The sequence below is a fragment of the Leuciscus leuciscus genome, assembly GCF_965113295.1.
Source record: "Leuciscus leuciscus genome assembly, chromosome: 4".
NCBI classification, from domain to species: domain Eukaryota; kingdom Metazoa; phylum Chordata; class Actinopteri; order Cypriniformes; family Leuciscidae; genus Leuciscus; species Leuciscus leuciscus.
Window position 1 is genome coordinate 39681271 of NC_138728.1, and position 15172 is coordinate 39696442.

At 39.3% G+C, this 15172-nt stretch overlaps 1 protein-coding gene across 2 annotated transcripts in view; it reads right to left on the reverse strand.

Annotated features, from left to right (window-relative positions):
- The window catches only part of LOC309497428 (uncharacterized protein), a 292681-nt gene extending 284581 nt beyond the window's left edge, over positions 1-8100 (reverse strand). Inside the window, exons 1-4 of one of the 2 annotated variants that reach the window (XM_082167712.1) lie at positions 7711-8100; positions 7493-7543; positions 6984-7115; positions 4262-4640 (exon numbers count right to left, since the gene is read on the reverse strand). In XM_082167712.1, coding sequence (XP_082023838.1) covers positions 4339-4640; positions 6984-7115; positions 7493-7543; positions 7711-8083 — 858 coding nt within the window. In that variant the 5' untranslated portion in view covers positions 8084-8100 and the 3' untranslated portion in view covers positions 4262-4338. Of the gene's footprint in view, positions 1-4261; positions 4641-6983; positions 7116-7492; positions 7544-7710 lie in introns of those variants that run through there. The other variant, XM_082167711.1, reaches the window with a different exon arrangement.
- Between the last annotated feature and the right edge of the window lie 7072 nt (positions 8101-15172).

A 15172-nucleotide genomic window follows, 5' to 3' on the forward strand; every position in this document is an offset into this window, starting at 1 on the left:
AACTGACTTGTTGATGGGTTTTTTCAGGTTTATATTTGGTAGCCCTCTTGCACTAGTGCCCTCTAGTGGCTTGTAGTGGTATTACGTTAAACCCAGATACTCATTTTTATTCAATAGCCAGAGGAAAAACAATAAAAAACACAGGTAACGTTTTATACTGTTACAACCTTTAAATGGCAATGAAAATTACCTATTAATAGAGGATCAGGCGTGACTTTTTACTGCGCCAGTCGAAGTACTCTCAAAAGTGCTATTCCGCCATACATTATAGTTATCCTTTTTAACCCGCTTAGAAAAGCGCCACGTTTTATTTTGTGTCACCATACTTGATCGTATAACTACTCGTGTAACTGTTTTTAAATAGTGAAAACGTTGATGTGTTTGGTCACTTCTAAATTCATTGCTGTCAGATACCATTGAATATACTGGGCTAAGCTAAGTGCTATCAGAGTGTCACCGCGCGCCAGAGCGATTAAGTGCACGCACTGAGACGAGAGAGGTATGTATCAACTCGTCTTAGTTAAGGGAATAACATAGTTTAATATGAAAAAACGGTGGAGTATCCCTTTAAGCACTATCAGTAACAAGTGTCATAAGCACATTTAATAACAGATGATCCTATCAGACAATGTCCTTATTCATTTTGTGTGTGTGTCTGTGTGTCTGTGTCTGTGTGTGTGTGTGTGTGTGTGTGTGTGTGTGTGTGTGTGTGTGTGGAGAGAGAGAGAGAGAGAGAGAGAGTAGGCCTACATTAGATCTTGTTGAATCATATAAGCTTATATTATATTTTATTGTCACACTTTAATGGGAAAATGAATTTATTTAATGAACAAATCAAACACAAACATGCAAGGCTTTTATTTGTACACATAACATTGAAACTATGGAGTGTGTTGTGGTTGCTTCATCTGCCAGAGCTTCTAACACAGGCTTCTGGCTGCTTTATTTTAAATAACCACCAGATGGCGCTGTTCTCAACCAGTTCTCGACACTCTCGAAGCTTTGAATCTTTTCCCGGAACAGTCAGGAGAAAGCCTCAGTGATTCATGAGGCTTCATTTCCCCATCCCTAAAATAACCACGCAACACATGTCTTCGTTAATTATGTATCTGTTTATTTTGTTTAAATGGAACATAGCTTTGACATACCATCTTTGTGTCTTACTGGCGTCTCCTGTTTGTTTGTGTAAAGGAATATTTGCCGCAATTGTTAAATGACGCTATGACTTCCGGGTCAATAGGAAGTGAGCCGGAGTTTGAGTTATTAATTTTTTAGCTGTTAATATGACTTGTGGCTTTGCCAAATGTTAGCTGGAACCATATAAATAATATTCTGTCATTTTCTAGTTTTATAGATGTAGCATTTTGGCTGTTTTTAAGCATTTATGGCCTATTCACCTGAGCCACCCCTGTATTATAATATTGTGTTGGTATGTGCCAATTCCAGGGGTGCCTTCAGGCCTATAAAGACTAGTAGCTTCAATCTCTCAGGGGAGCGTGAGGTGAGAGGACATAAGTCTGTCGATGCTCTAAGTATAGTGGCTTGTGTAAAGGTCAATTTCTAAGCAGCTGTAAAATTTTTTTTTTTTTTGACTCTCGTGTCAATTTACTTTATTTACTAAATAGTATTTTTTTTTTTATATATATTTTTTATTTCTTGTTAATTTTTATTGCCTTTCTTTGGCCTTAATTGGGGTAAATAAAAAGATCCCATCTGTTCAAACTCATCCAACTTCTCCTGAGTGCTTACATCTGCTCACGACGACTCAGTCATATCTACCCTTAACAGTATGTATATATATATGTATATTTGTATATGTATATTTTAGTGCTGGGCAAAAATTAATCGCGATTAATCGCATCCAAAATAAAAGTTTGTGTTTGCATAATATATATGTGTGTACTGTGTATAATTATTTTGTATATAAATACACACATATGCATGTATTTATTTAAGAAATATTTGCATGTATATACTGTATATACATTTATATATAATTTATATTATATATAAATATAAATAATTTATATATAAATAAAAAAAAAACTTAAATATATACATGCATATGTGTGTATTTATATATACAAAATAATTATACACAGTACACACACATATATTATGCAAACACAAACTTTTATTTTGGATGCGATTAATCTTTGCCCAGCACTATATATATTACTCTTTGGGTGGTGTTCCCATTTATTATAAAGTTAAAAATGGGATAATTTACATCAATTGGTACTTCACCCAGTGCTTAGTAATAAAGTGCTGTTGGTAAAATGGGTGCTCACAGCTACGGTAAGAACCGTGTGTTCCCCGCCATCCACACCTTTTCCTAACTGATTGCCACACCTGACTATAATATACCTAACTCCCAGTGACGTGTCACACCCAGTGCAACACTCCCACCAAGTGGCTAGAATAAGTAATAGCAATATTAACCTATCCATAAAAGCTGAATATACAAATGGCTCCTACAATGTTCTACTAGTAAACAAATGTTAACATGTACAATTTCAAACTTGCCCAAATAAAGTTCACATTAAAAATAAATTTGACATCTAAAATATCTCTGTTGCCTATAAATAGGCTACTTCAAGTTCTTTTTTGTTGTTTTATTTAAAATAGCATAATTCTCAGTAGTTTTTGTTCTTTATGTTTCAATGTAATTACTATGCATTACATTTACATTATTATTGTTACTCTATTTGTATTGTTACTTATTTGTTAATAAACTTATTTTTATACAACTCTTATCTCGTGTTGACTTTTATTAACACATTATAGACTACTCATCTTTTCTAGACATACACTATTTTAAGGTACAATGGGCTACAGTCACACTTAAGAAAAACAATACTTAAATATACCATATTAATTTAAAATAATTTCCCATATTTATATTTGACAAATATTTTACCCATATTTTAATTAAAATTGGATTATGGTAATGATAGTAAATTAAAGCTTTACGAAGAAACGACTTTCCCCTCAACTGTATCATAAGTATCATTACTAATGTAATCAACACATTAGACACTAACGACATCTTATGGACAAAACATGGAAGAATCCGCCTTTCTCTCCGAGACGACCCAGCCATTTTTAGCCTATTTCATATATAAATGCAAATAAAAAATACTCTTTCAAAATATGTTTTATAAATGTATTTTTACTTCTAAAATTTGATTAAATCAGTCTTATCATAAAATAGTTAGTTGAAGTACGCAACATCTCCAATAACGTCTGGCGCACTTGAGCGCTCAGACTCAGTCACCTGCGCTTCCTCTGCAAGTGAAGTCACTAGCAATCGACACCTGCTCTATTATATATATATATATATATATATATATATATATATATATATATATATATATATATATATATATATATACTTCTGCTCATCAAGCCTGCATTTATTTGATCAAAAATACAGAAAAAAATTAATATTGTGATATATTATTACAATTTAAAATAATTGGTTTTCAATTTATTATACTTTAAATTATCATTTATTTCTGTGATGCAAAGCTGAATTTTCAGCATCATTACTCCAGTCTTCAGTGTCACATGTGACATCCAGTCTATCACATGATCCTTTAGAAATCATTCTAATATTCTGATTTATTATATTTGATGAATAAAAGGTTAAAAAGAACTGCATTTATTCAAAATAAAAAAATATTTTCTAATAATATAAATCTTCTTTACTATCACTTTTAATCAATTTAACACATCCTTGCTGAATAAAAGTATTGATTTATAAAAAAATAAAAAAAATAAAAAATACTGACCCCAAATTACTGACCAGTAGTGTATATTGTTGTTAGAAAAGATTTCTATTTTTAAAACATTTGCTTCTTTTTTTTCTTTTTCTTTTTTTTAACTTTTTATTCATCAAAGTATCCTAAAAAAGTATCACAGGTTATGAAAAAATATTAAGCAGCAGAACTGTTCCCAACTTTGATAATGAATCATCATATTAGAATGATTTCTAAAGGATCATGTGATAGACTGGAGTAATGATCCTGAAAATTCAGCTTTGCATCACAGAAATAATTAATAATTTAAAGTATAATAAATTGAAAACCAATTATTTTAAATTGTAATAATATCACAATATTTTAAAAAAAATCTGTATTTTTGATCAAATAAATGCAGGCTTGATGAGCAGAAGAAACTTCTTTCAAAAACATTAAAAATGACTATTTTTAATGTTTCCAAACTTTTGGCCTGTACTGTATTATACATTATACCTCATTAATACAGGTTTATTCTTTAATGATTTTTCATGATTTCCATCTTAAATCATTCGCTGAAGGTTCAGAATTATTGGAATCACATTCTGCAAATCTCCTGTTCTCTTAAGGGAAACAGTAGGAAACCACTGAAAGTGTTGTAGTTATACTGGTCATCATATATCCTCCTGCCAGACCAAAGTCTCACATAGACAACATCTCCAACCTCCAGGATCAACAAAACTCCATTCGAGGAGTTTAACACATTCTGAGGCTGATAAGCATATACCGAAACCATACGCTCTCCATTCTTATAAATGTATGCAGCTGTGTGAGTTGGGCCATGACCCAATACAGAGACTCTGAACATGTACGCTCCTTTCAGCGGGGCTGTGAAAACACCTAAATCAAATAACAAGAGGTACAGAATCAGATGTTTCCTGTATGATTGTTTAATTATCAAGCACACTGTGTAATAGTTTCAAAAGATGGCAGATGATTTCAGGCTGTTTACATGACAACAATGTACTAAAAATGAACAAGTTTTTCTTTGCATTTTTCAAGGACAGACGATGTCAAAACAATCCCCATTAAACGTACAGTATGGAATTTTTCGCCACTAGGGGTCGCTAACCTCTTTACAATAACAAAGGCGTAGTTTGATGACGCAACATTTGCTAAGAATTATGGATCTTGTCGTCAACGTCAAGCCGACCGATCTAATCTATGGATCTAATAATGTTTATGGATGACTGAATACATCGATGCTTTTATTATGACTGTGATATGAAGCAGTTCGGGATTGCTAAGAGACAGCTATCAGCTCCACATGCTACGCGAGTCCCGCATAAGGAATATGGACATTTCATTCTACCGAACTAACGTTACACGCGAGTGCAGAATTACTACTCACAGTCACAGGTCAGTTTATTAGACAAATTAAACTTGTGAGGTAACGCAGCGTTGTTTCACTTGGTCTACCATTACACTATCACTCTAAACTGCATTTGAATGTGTTGAAATGTATGTGTTAGTTTGTCTGTATGAGACTAGCAGTAAGCTAGATCAACATTAGAATAACATACAGATCATATTCTAACATTTCATCATGTTGAGCTATATAACATTGATTAGTTTTATGTAAATGTGCTCACCTGTTTAATAAAGTACATGTAGAAGCGGTCGAAGTCTCGGAAGTGGAGCTCTCGTTTATATACTGTCTATGGGAGCTCTCGACATCTCGAAAACACCGCGCTGATATTGATTCTCGTTTTAGTTCTCCTTTTGTATCCAAAGTCTGCTTGCCATGGTCCATAATGTTTGAACGAAACAACAACAGTGTGCAAATAGACATTGCGAACTACCGTCAGTCGCTTTGGTTACTATCAGAGGGCTCTGGTTCATAGCTCTGGTTGCTATGGCAGTACGAGCGGAAACCAGGGACAACGCGGATATGACGCCATTGACGGCGACAAAACGGAAATAAAGAAACGGGACGTTTCTCGAATTAAATTACAAATTTCTCCTGGTTTGAAAGTTGTTGGAAACAGTCGGGATAATGTAAGTACACAACTAAAAAAATATATAACATAGATATAGTGATTTTTGCTATTTTTAAAGCAAAAAAGATACATATTGTGCCTTTAACACGGGTTCGTGGAAACTACTTTAAACGCTGTTTTCTGCTGCCTGGCCAGTAGGTGGCAACGTCACTTTGTAAAGAAACACCACACACCTTTAGACTGATCACATAATCACAGTTTTCACAAATTCACGTTTTTGTTGTTTACACGGAGACGATAATGGTATTGTTTCCAAAAAACTTACACTTTGAAGCCCAATTTCAAATGTTTGCGTTTTCAGTCCCCCAATGAATGAACGTGTGAATGAACGGCCAAAGCGCATAAACCTGAATCACATTTATCATCACTGCATTGCTTACCTATAAAGCTCCGTATTAATTACAAGGTATTGCTACTGACTTATAAAGCCCTAAACGGCTTAGCTCCAGTCTATTTAACGGATCTTCTATCGCCCTATAATCCATCGCGCTCTTTAAGATCACTAAATTCAAGGCTTTTGGTCATACCTAGGATACCCAGAACCACCAAAAGAGGGAGAGCATTTTCACATTTGGCTCCAAAACTCTGGAATAGTCTTCCTGATACTGTTCGTTGCTCAGACTCACTCTCCCAGTTTAAAACTAGATTAAAGTCGCATCTCTTCAGCCAGGCATTCATATAATCTTACAGTTCAAACTACAATCCGGCCTCTAGCTCATAAATGCCAGAGGAGAACTGGCCCCCGACTGAGCCTGGGTTCTCCCAAGGTGTTTTTCTCTCCATTAGATCACCTGATGGAGTTTTAGGACACCATTAGGTCATTTGATGGAGTTTTTCGGTTCCTTGCCACTGTTGCCTTTGGCTTGCTCAGTTGGGGATATTTTGGGGATATTTAATTTAATTTTATCAATCAATAAATTCCTCTTGAAACAAACTTTGTTGTATTATTTTAATTTAATACTGTGAAGCTGCTTTGATACAATCTGTATTGTGAAAAGCGCTATACAAATAAACTTGACTTGACTTGACATACAAATCTTTACGTGTTTAATTGAAACCGATGTCGTGTAAACAGCCCCTAATTCTCTAATACACATTACACAACTGCAGAGAGGTCTGAATGGAGCAGAAGGGTTTTCATTATTATAAACTGAGTTTTATGACTCATTTCATTGATCATTACCTGTAACTGGGTTGTAGGCGTTCCCTATGTTTGTGATGACGTTCCTGTAGGTTAGTGTGATGTCAGTGGTAAAAGGACCAATATATCCACTGCCAGATTGCATCAGTGCAGCTGAAAAAGCTATTTCTCTGTCTGTTATTGAAAAACATAAGCAATATTGTGATATATTACTCTATTGCGCTGAGAATGTACAGGTAAAACTCAAATTTGAATATTGTGCAAAAGTTTGTGTATTTCAGTAATTCCAATTAAAAGGTGAAACTAATATATTTAGTATATATAACTATATACATATGCATGATTATACTTTTCAGATGGCTGACATTTCTGTATTTAAAATCCTTTTTTTATTGTTTTCATGTAATATTCTAATTTTCTGAGATTTTGAATTTGGGGTTTTCATAAGCTGTAAGCCATTATCATCAAAATTACAACTTTTGCAGATATTCAAATTTTTTCGAGTTTCACCTGTATAGACTGAATTTAACATCATTCAAGCACACTTTCACCTCTATTTTCCTTTCTCAACTCCACTTGACCCAGAGTAAGATTTGACATTTCTGTGAAGGAATAAAGATTCTGTTAAATGACATTTACACTGCTTATAATAGATAACACAATTTACACAGTATACACTCAACTTTACACTAACATTTACACTATGCATCGTATTGCAGTGGTGTTTTACTTTGAGGATCATTGATAAATTAATGTTTTGGTGAGGTACCATCATTTTTCTTGTTCAGCTCTTCCAGGATAAACGTCTGTTGTTCCCTCAGTCGCGTCTCTAAAGCTCTGATGTTCACTTTCTGCTCTGTAACTGTGGCGGTCAGTTCTCTGATGTTCACTTTCTGCTCTGTAACGGTGGCGGTCAGTTCTCTCAGCGCTGCATGGATGTCAGTGAAGAACAGATGGTAGTTTTGTTGGCTGTCAGTTGAAGCTTCATCTCTCAAAGTGTCTGTTTGAGGTGGATTCTGTCTTCCGTCCTCAGATCTGAGCTGTTGACTGATCTCATTCTCATTGAGTCCTCCATCTACCTGATGCTGTACGACACACACAAAGGTTTCCAACAGCAGCAGTAAACATACTAAACCCTTCATTCTTCACTGATGTTTGTTTCCAGCTCTTGCTCTGTCATCCTCACAGCCTCTCATGTTCCTTTTATAGTGTCCTGATTTACTGTCTTTGTACTTTATCTGTATTACTTTAGATAAATAAGTAGTTCAAGTTAATGGTTAATCATAATCAAAGGAATGTTCCGGGTTCAGTGGATGTTTATCTCTATTCACAACATTTGTGGCACTATGTTGATCTCAACAGAAAATAACTTTGACTTATCTTTTATATATATATATATATATATATATATATATATATATATATATATATATATATATATATATATATATATATATATATATATATATTAGGGGTGTGACGAGACGCTTACTCCACGAGACGAGACACGACACGAGATTGGGTTCACGAGAACGAGACAAGACGAGATTTTTACACAATTTTTAAGAAATCCTCAATGATGAAATATATGAATGGAAAATAGTCTTTTATTCAACTGAAAATCACAAAATGCAAAACAATTTAGGTGCATTTTGAAATCAACTTGCAATGAATGTTATTTTACTTCTATTTTAATGAATTATATGCAGTAAAGGACATGCAAACACTGCAAAATGTTTTGCTATAAACTCTACCGTCTGGCTTCTCCCCTGTACGATTTCACATGAGAAATTTAACTCCTTTCCACAAATCGAGCATAAAAAAAAAAAACAGTATAAAAAAAATAAATGTTATTCACTTTAAATGCAAACAGTAAGTGTGTATCCATAATCAAAGTACTGCTCTCTCAAAACTACAAGTTCAAACAGAAACAAATTTTTTCTTCAAGCATGAAAAAGAGATAAATTAACTACACAGAACAGCCTAAGATATGGTCATGTTCTTTTTTAAGAATATAAGCATGTCGACGATTTCTGGCAGCAGTTGAGACCTTTGGGCAGTAACTATAGGGCTGCACAATATGAGGAAAAGCTGTGTCCATATGACTTGCGATAAATATTCAAATGTGAATGTTAGCTATACTGTTCCCTTGTCTTAGTGCTTTAATAGGTTATTTGCGTGATAGGTCAATTATTACCTGCCTGGTTCAGATTACACGATTTTAGCGCGATTTTGGCACGATCCGTTTGACGTAGTGTCGTGGAGATTCGTAAAGGACAACGGGCGTCGGGACGCAAGATTCAACCGTTTCATTTCGTATAGTGTGTCATAGTGGGCGACAACCTATGCGTCTGCGATGCTTCAGGACATCAAGACAGAAAGACTAGCATGTTTAATTTTTTAACGGTCCTCCACGACGTGTTGAGTATGTGAGCGAGAGTGAGTGTGCGCCAGTGAGCGAGTGTGTGTGTGTGTGTGTGTGTGTGCGTGCGCGAGTGAGTGAGTGAGCGAGGGACAGTGAGTGTGTGTGCGCGAGTGTGTGTGTGCGGAGGAGTCGCCGAAATCCCAGATTTTCACCCTCACGCTCCATCACGCTGACATCACAAAAACTCACGAGACGACTTTTCACCTCGACGAGAAATCTCGTGGCGTTTTAATCTCGTCACACCCCTAATATATATATATATATATATATATTATAATAAAAAATAAAAAAAATTATAAGATCAGCGGAGGGATAATCACAGAAGCACACACCTCCGGTCGTTGAATGGTTAAAATCTCACACTTTAATAGTATTTATTAGCACCTAACAAAATAAAAAAGGCTGTGTGACTGAGGAATGATTACCTCAAAATGTACGTCCATATGCAAGTTTGAGTGACTTTATTTAAATTAAATATATCAGCTATTGTCACATGCCGGTGATTATCCTGACCTCTGGTATATTTCTGACCTCTGATATAGATGGTCACATGACTCTCTATCTTACAAAAGTTAACAGGTTTATCAGATTTATGTTGAAAAAATGTTGCTGATGGAGTTTAACTTGTTGAATCCACAAAATTCCTTTAAATGTTTTTTCCCCCCACATGCAACAACATCCTATATTAACAGAAGTAGAATTGAATAAATGCATGGATGAATAAATACAAAAAGGTAGTTTACGGACAAAATCAATGTCATTCTTTCCTTGATGCTACTATAGAACATATACATATAATTTGAATGACATGTATTACATGTATAAAACATTAAATGTAATTATTAACCTGATTTACAACTTTTCATGTACAAGAATGCCCTAGATTTTGGGTTTCCCAGTAACTGGTTTACAATAACTTGTTTTATGGTACAATAATGTGAGCTGTTGTTTCGTGGTGTGAACTTTGATCTTAACACCTTTAACCTTATTTATTATTACACGGCTCTGTGGAATACTTGATTCTGATTGGTCAATCGCACCATTGTATGTTATTCCCAGATAACAATCGCTGAAAACAGAAACACAGGCTAATCCAGGTTACTGAAGTCAGCAGTGATATACGCTTGCTAGGAACAGTTTTTCTTTGTGGAAGTTTTGCATTTGGTAAGCTTATAAAATATTACAACTTAGTCAAATCAATATTTTGTGTACAGTTATTTAATTATGCCATCCAGTATCATGGACTCGCTCTATCGTTTCATACTAACGAAGCCACTGCCATTTTGTGACTGTTGTTTTGTACACTGTCAGATTATAGAAACAAATGTGTACGATTTTAAAATAGTTTAATCTGAAATCAATATCACTTATCTCCATAATTATTTAAGTGGCGAAATTATGTGTAATTATTATGTAATTATGTGATATGACTGTGTACCGTATCTCTTAAATGTCTCTAGTTTGAACTTGCCGCGTTGCAACTGCTCTCTCCGCTAAGCTTTGCGTTTAAAAACCTATTATAATATTTCAACTCAGATCAATATTTCAAGTAGCCGTGTAATAAGTGGGATAATGTACATCCAGCCGGTGGTTCTCGCAAAATAAACCCCCTTCAGTCTGATGGAAGACCTCATGTACATCACCTTGTTGGGGGTTTATTCTCAGGTTAGGTAAAGTTAGTTAAAGGGATACTTCAGGATTTAGCATTAAGCTTTGTATTAATAGAAAACCTGTAGTATTTTCGAATGACCGTGCTTTCCTCCCTCATATCCCCCTGAGACGAGAGATTTATGTATTTTTTGTCTGGAAAAAATCCTCTGATGCTGCAAAAATCGTCATTTTGCGTCATCGGAGGATTTTTTGGCCAGAGGCTAAAGACTACAGCCAGTAGGAGGAGCTCGTTCCGCATGTTTTCAACCCGCCCATAGAGGGTGGGATCTCACTCACAGAATGTACACAGTGACAGTCGTCTTTCTTTGGAAGCTAAGCTAGCAGGCTCTTGCTCTGTGGAGAAAGCTGAGTAGTAGGAGAAAGCTGAGTAGTAGGGGTTACCATCCTCTTTTTCCCGGACATGTCCGGCCGTCGAGATCGTCCAAAATGTCCGGGGTTCATCTTTTGCTTTCTGCGGTCGCCATTCATTGTTTACATGCACACCTTTGTTTCAATCTAACTGAATTCATTCCGATTGGTGAATCTGAATGTAGAGTTTACATGAACGCTAAACAAGTGATCGGTTGATGTGCGTTTTAACATTGATAAGAAAATTCCCGCTCCTCCGTGAGAGATAGGAGACCAGTGCGTCTTTGACTGCAGCGTGACCTGCTCATCGGTACCACGCCACCGGCCTCGCGCCGTTCTCCCGCGGCTCTCAGCCTCGTCCTGCTCTCCACAGTAAACATAATGAATGGCGACTGTCAAACGCAAAAGCCGAATCCCGGACACTTTGGGCGATCTCGAAATCCCGGGGAGACTCACTAATAGCTAATCCTTGTTGTTTAACTGCTGAGCTCTCTTACCGGGAGGCGTGGCTTGGGAGTGGTCTCCTAGGGCAGCGAAGCAAGTGCATTCTGGGAGTTGTTGTCTTTCATCCACATAAGCCAAAAATACATTTTCTGGCTTTTCTCAGTCTAGAAAGCTCCAAATTCAAAAATAATTTCACACTTCTACATAAATGACCCATTTTAAATACACATTCATCTTTCTAGAGGTGAAGTATCCCTTTAAGTCTTGCTGTCACAGACACTCATTCTTAGGGGCGGTTTACACGACACCATTTTCAACTAAAAACGTATGCATTTTGGCCGTTTGTTTACACAACAACAGCGTTTTGGTTGCCTGAAAACGCAAACTTTTGAAAACGGGTTTCAAAGTACAAGTTTTTGAAAATGGTCTCCGTGTAAACAACAAAAACATAAGTCTCTGAAGACGATGAGGTCATGCACATGCGTATTACGTGTTCAGTCTATAGTGTTTCATCGCCATCTAATGGCCTGGCAGCAGAGAACGTACTCGGTTACTAACGTAACCTCGGTTCTCTCTAGAAGAGGGAACGAGTATTGCGTAAGTTAGCTTACACTACGGGGGGTAAAGTCATCTTTTCTCGAGATATGAAGCCAAAAAATTATCCTTAATTTTTATTCATTGTCAACGCAGTGCAGCAGCTAGCAGAACTAGAGCAGGCTATCTAGCGCGCTCATTGGCTGCTCCGCGGCAACTGCAGCAGCCTACCAGTGAGCCTGGCGTGACGTCACGCCCAATGAGGGGTGGCTTAGCGTATAAAAGGAGGGCTCGGAGGCTGCTACCCTGTTTTTCGTCTACTGAAGCGAATGAGCTCGTGGCGCGAGCACGGCGGGTTACGCAATACTCGTTCCCTCTTCTAGAGAAAACCGAGGTTACGTTAGTAACCGAGTACGTTCTCTTACGAGAGGTTCTCTCGTATTGCGTAAGTTAGCTTACGCTACGGGAACCCCTTTGTCAACGCCGTGCACGCCTAGCATCCACTACATGAGTCCCAGGGGAAGCCCAGGGAACACTTAAAGTGGAAACAGGTGGCCAACAGAGTGGGCCAGCACATGTTCATAAGCACAGAGTAGGCCGGTCTATACAGATACTAACACATCCCTTTCTAGTGCAGCTCAACCAGGAGAGCTAAATCGAGTAAGTAGCCCGCGCACAATAGTCTGGGCAGGGCATACACACGACTTAGACTGATAGAAGTTTAGCCTGCAGGGCGGGAACTTCCAGGTTATAAAACCTAACAAATGTAGAGGGGGAGGCCCAGCCTGCCGCCGTACAGATGTCATGAATGGAAATTCCGCTGGACCATGCCCACGATGAGGCCATGCCTCTGGTGGATTGAGCCCGGATGCCCAAAGGGCACTGCAGGTGTTTAGACGCATAAGCTGCCGCAATAGCGTCTACTATCCATCTGGACAGACTGTGTTTCGAGGCGGCGAGACCCTTGGTGCGCCCCTCCAAACGAAACGAAAAGCTGCTCAGAGCGCCTGAAAGCGGCGGAGCGCATGATGTCATTTCTCAGAGCCCTGACAGGGCAGAGGAGGTTACTGTCAACCTCGCTGCCGGATGCCGGTAGGGCTGAGAGAGAAATGACCTGCGCTCTGAAAGGAGTGCCCATCACTTTGGGGACATAACCAAACGCGTGGGTAACTTACACGCGTTATCAGTTAACGCTGCATGTCTCGAGTTTGGACCTAATGATTCAAAAGTCATTCTCAAACCGAGACATGCAGCGTTAACTGATAACGCGTGTAAGTTACCCACGCGTTTGACTGAAGACAGGGCTATCAGAAAAACGGCTTTGAATGTGAGGTATTTCAGATCCACAGTGTCTAAAGGTTCGAAGGGATGAGCTTTCAGGGCCTCCAGGACGAAAGAAAGATCCCAAATCGGAACCGAGGGGGGCCGCGGGGGATTCATCCTCCTGGCTCCATTCATTCCTTCCTAATGCGCGGCCGCGCGCCAATTCGGCGAACGCTGCAATAGCCGCAATATAAACTTTGAGCGTGGAGGGGGACCTGCCCATGTCCAGCAGCTCTTGAAGGAAGCACAGAACCCACGAAACCCCACACGTTTGTGGGTCCAGATTTTTCCCCGTGCACCATTTGTTAAACACAGACCATTTAGACGCGTAGAGCCGTCTCATAGAGGGAACTCTAGACTGCGTGATTGTGTTCACGACCCCTCTTGGCAAATCAGCGGGTATCCGTTGATTATCCATGCATGCAGAGACCAGTGCTCTGGATGAGGATGCTAGATCGAACCGCGGGCTTGAGAGAGAAGGTCTCTTTTCACCGGGATCGGCCATGGGGCTGAGTCCGCCAGCCGTATTAATTCCAGGAACCATGTCTGGTTCTCCCAGCGCTGGGCTATGAGGAGCACTGGGTGGCGCGTCTCCCTGATTCTCCCGATCACCTGAGGCAACAGTGAGATCGGGGGAAAAGCGTACAGTGGGACGATGGGCCAGGCTTGGGCCAGCGCATCCTCGCTCTTCGAGAAGAATTTCGGGCAGTGAGCGTTGTCGTCTGACGCAAAGAGGTCGACTTTCGCTTTGCCGAATAGGCGCCACAGAAGCTGGACTGTCTGGGGGTGCAGAGACCATTCCCCCGGGGGAACGTTGTCCCATGACAGCCTGCCTGGACCGTCGTTCAGGTGACCGGGCACGTGCGCGGCTCTCAGCGAGCGCAGTGAGTGCTGAGCCCAAACGAGGAGGCGTCCCGCCAGCGCGCAGAGAGTTTTGGATCTGACACCGCCCTGACGGTTCACGTAGGACACCACTGACATGTTGTCCGTGCGGACTAGTACATGGTGGTCTCGCAGGTATGGGAGAAAATGCTTCAGCGCATTCTCGACCGCCAACATCTCCAGACAGTTTATGTCGGTCTGCCCTCGAAAAGAGCCCCCCAACCTAGGTTGGAGGCGTCTGTCGAGACCGTTTTCCGGTGCGAGATAACTCCCATTGTCACTCCCGTTGGTACCATTCGGTCGCCAGCCAGAGCTGCAGGGCTGAAACGCAGCCCTGATTCACACTGACTCGCGAGCCGCTGGCAGTCCACGCTCTGCGAGGCACTCGCACTTTCAGCCAGCGCTGAAGCGGGCGCATGCGCAGTAGGCCCAGCTGAAGCACCGCTGCAGCTGAGGCCGTGTGGCCCAACATTCTCTGAAACGTTTTCAGGGGGAATCGCCTGCCTTCCTGAAAAGATGCGGCGAGATGTCGAATACGGCGTGCGCGCTGTGTCGACAGTCTGGCCGTCATAGCCACCGAGTCCAGTTCTATTCCCAAAAAAAA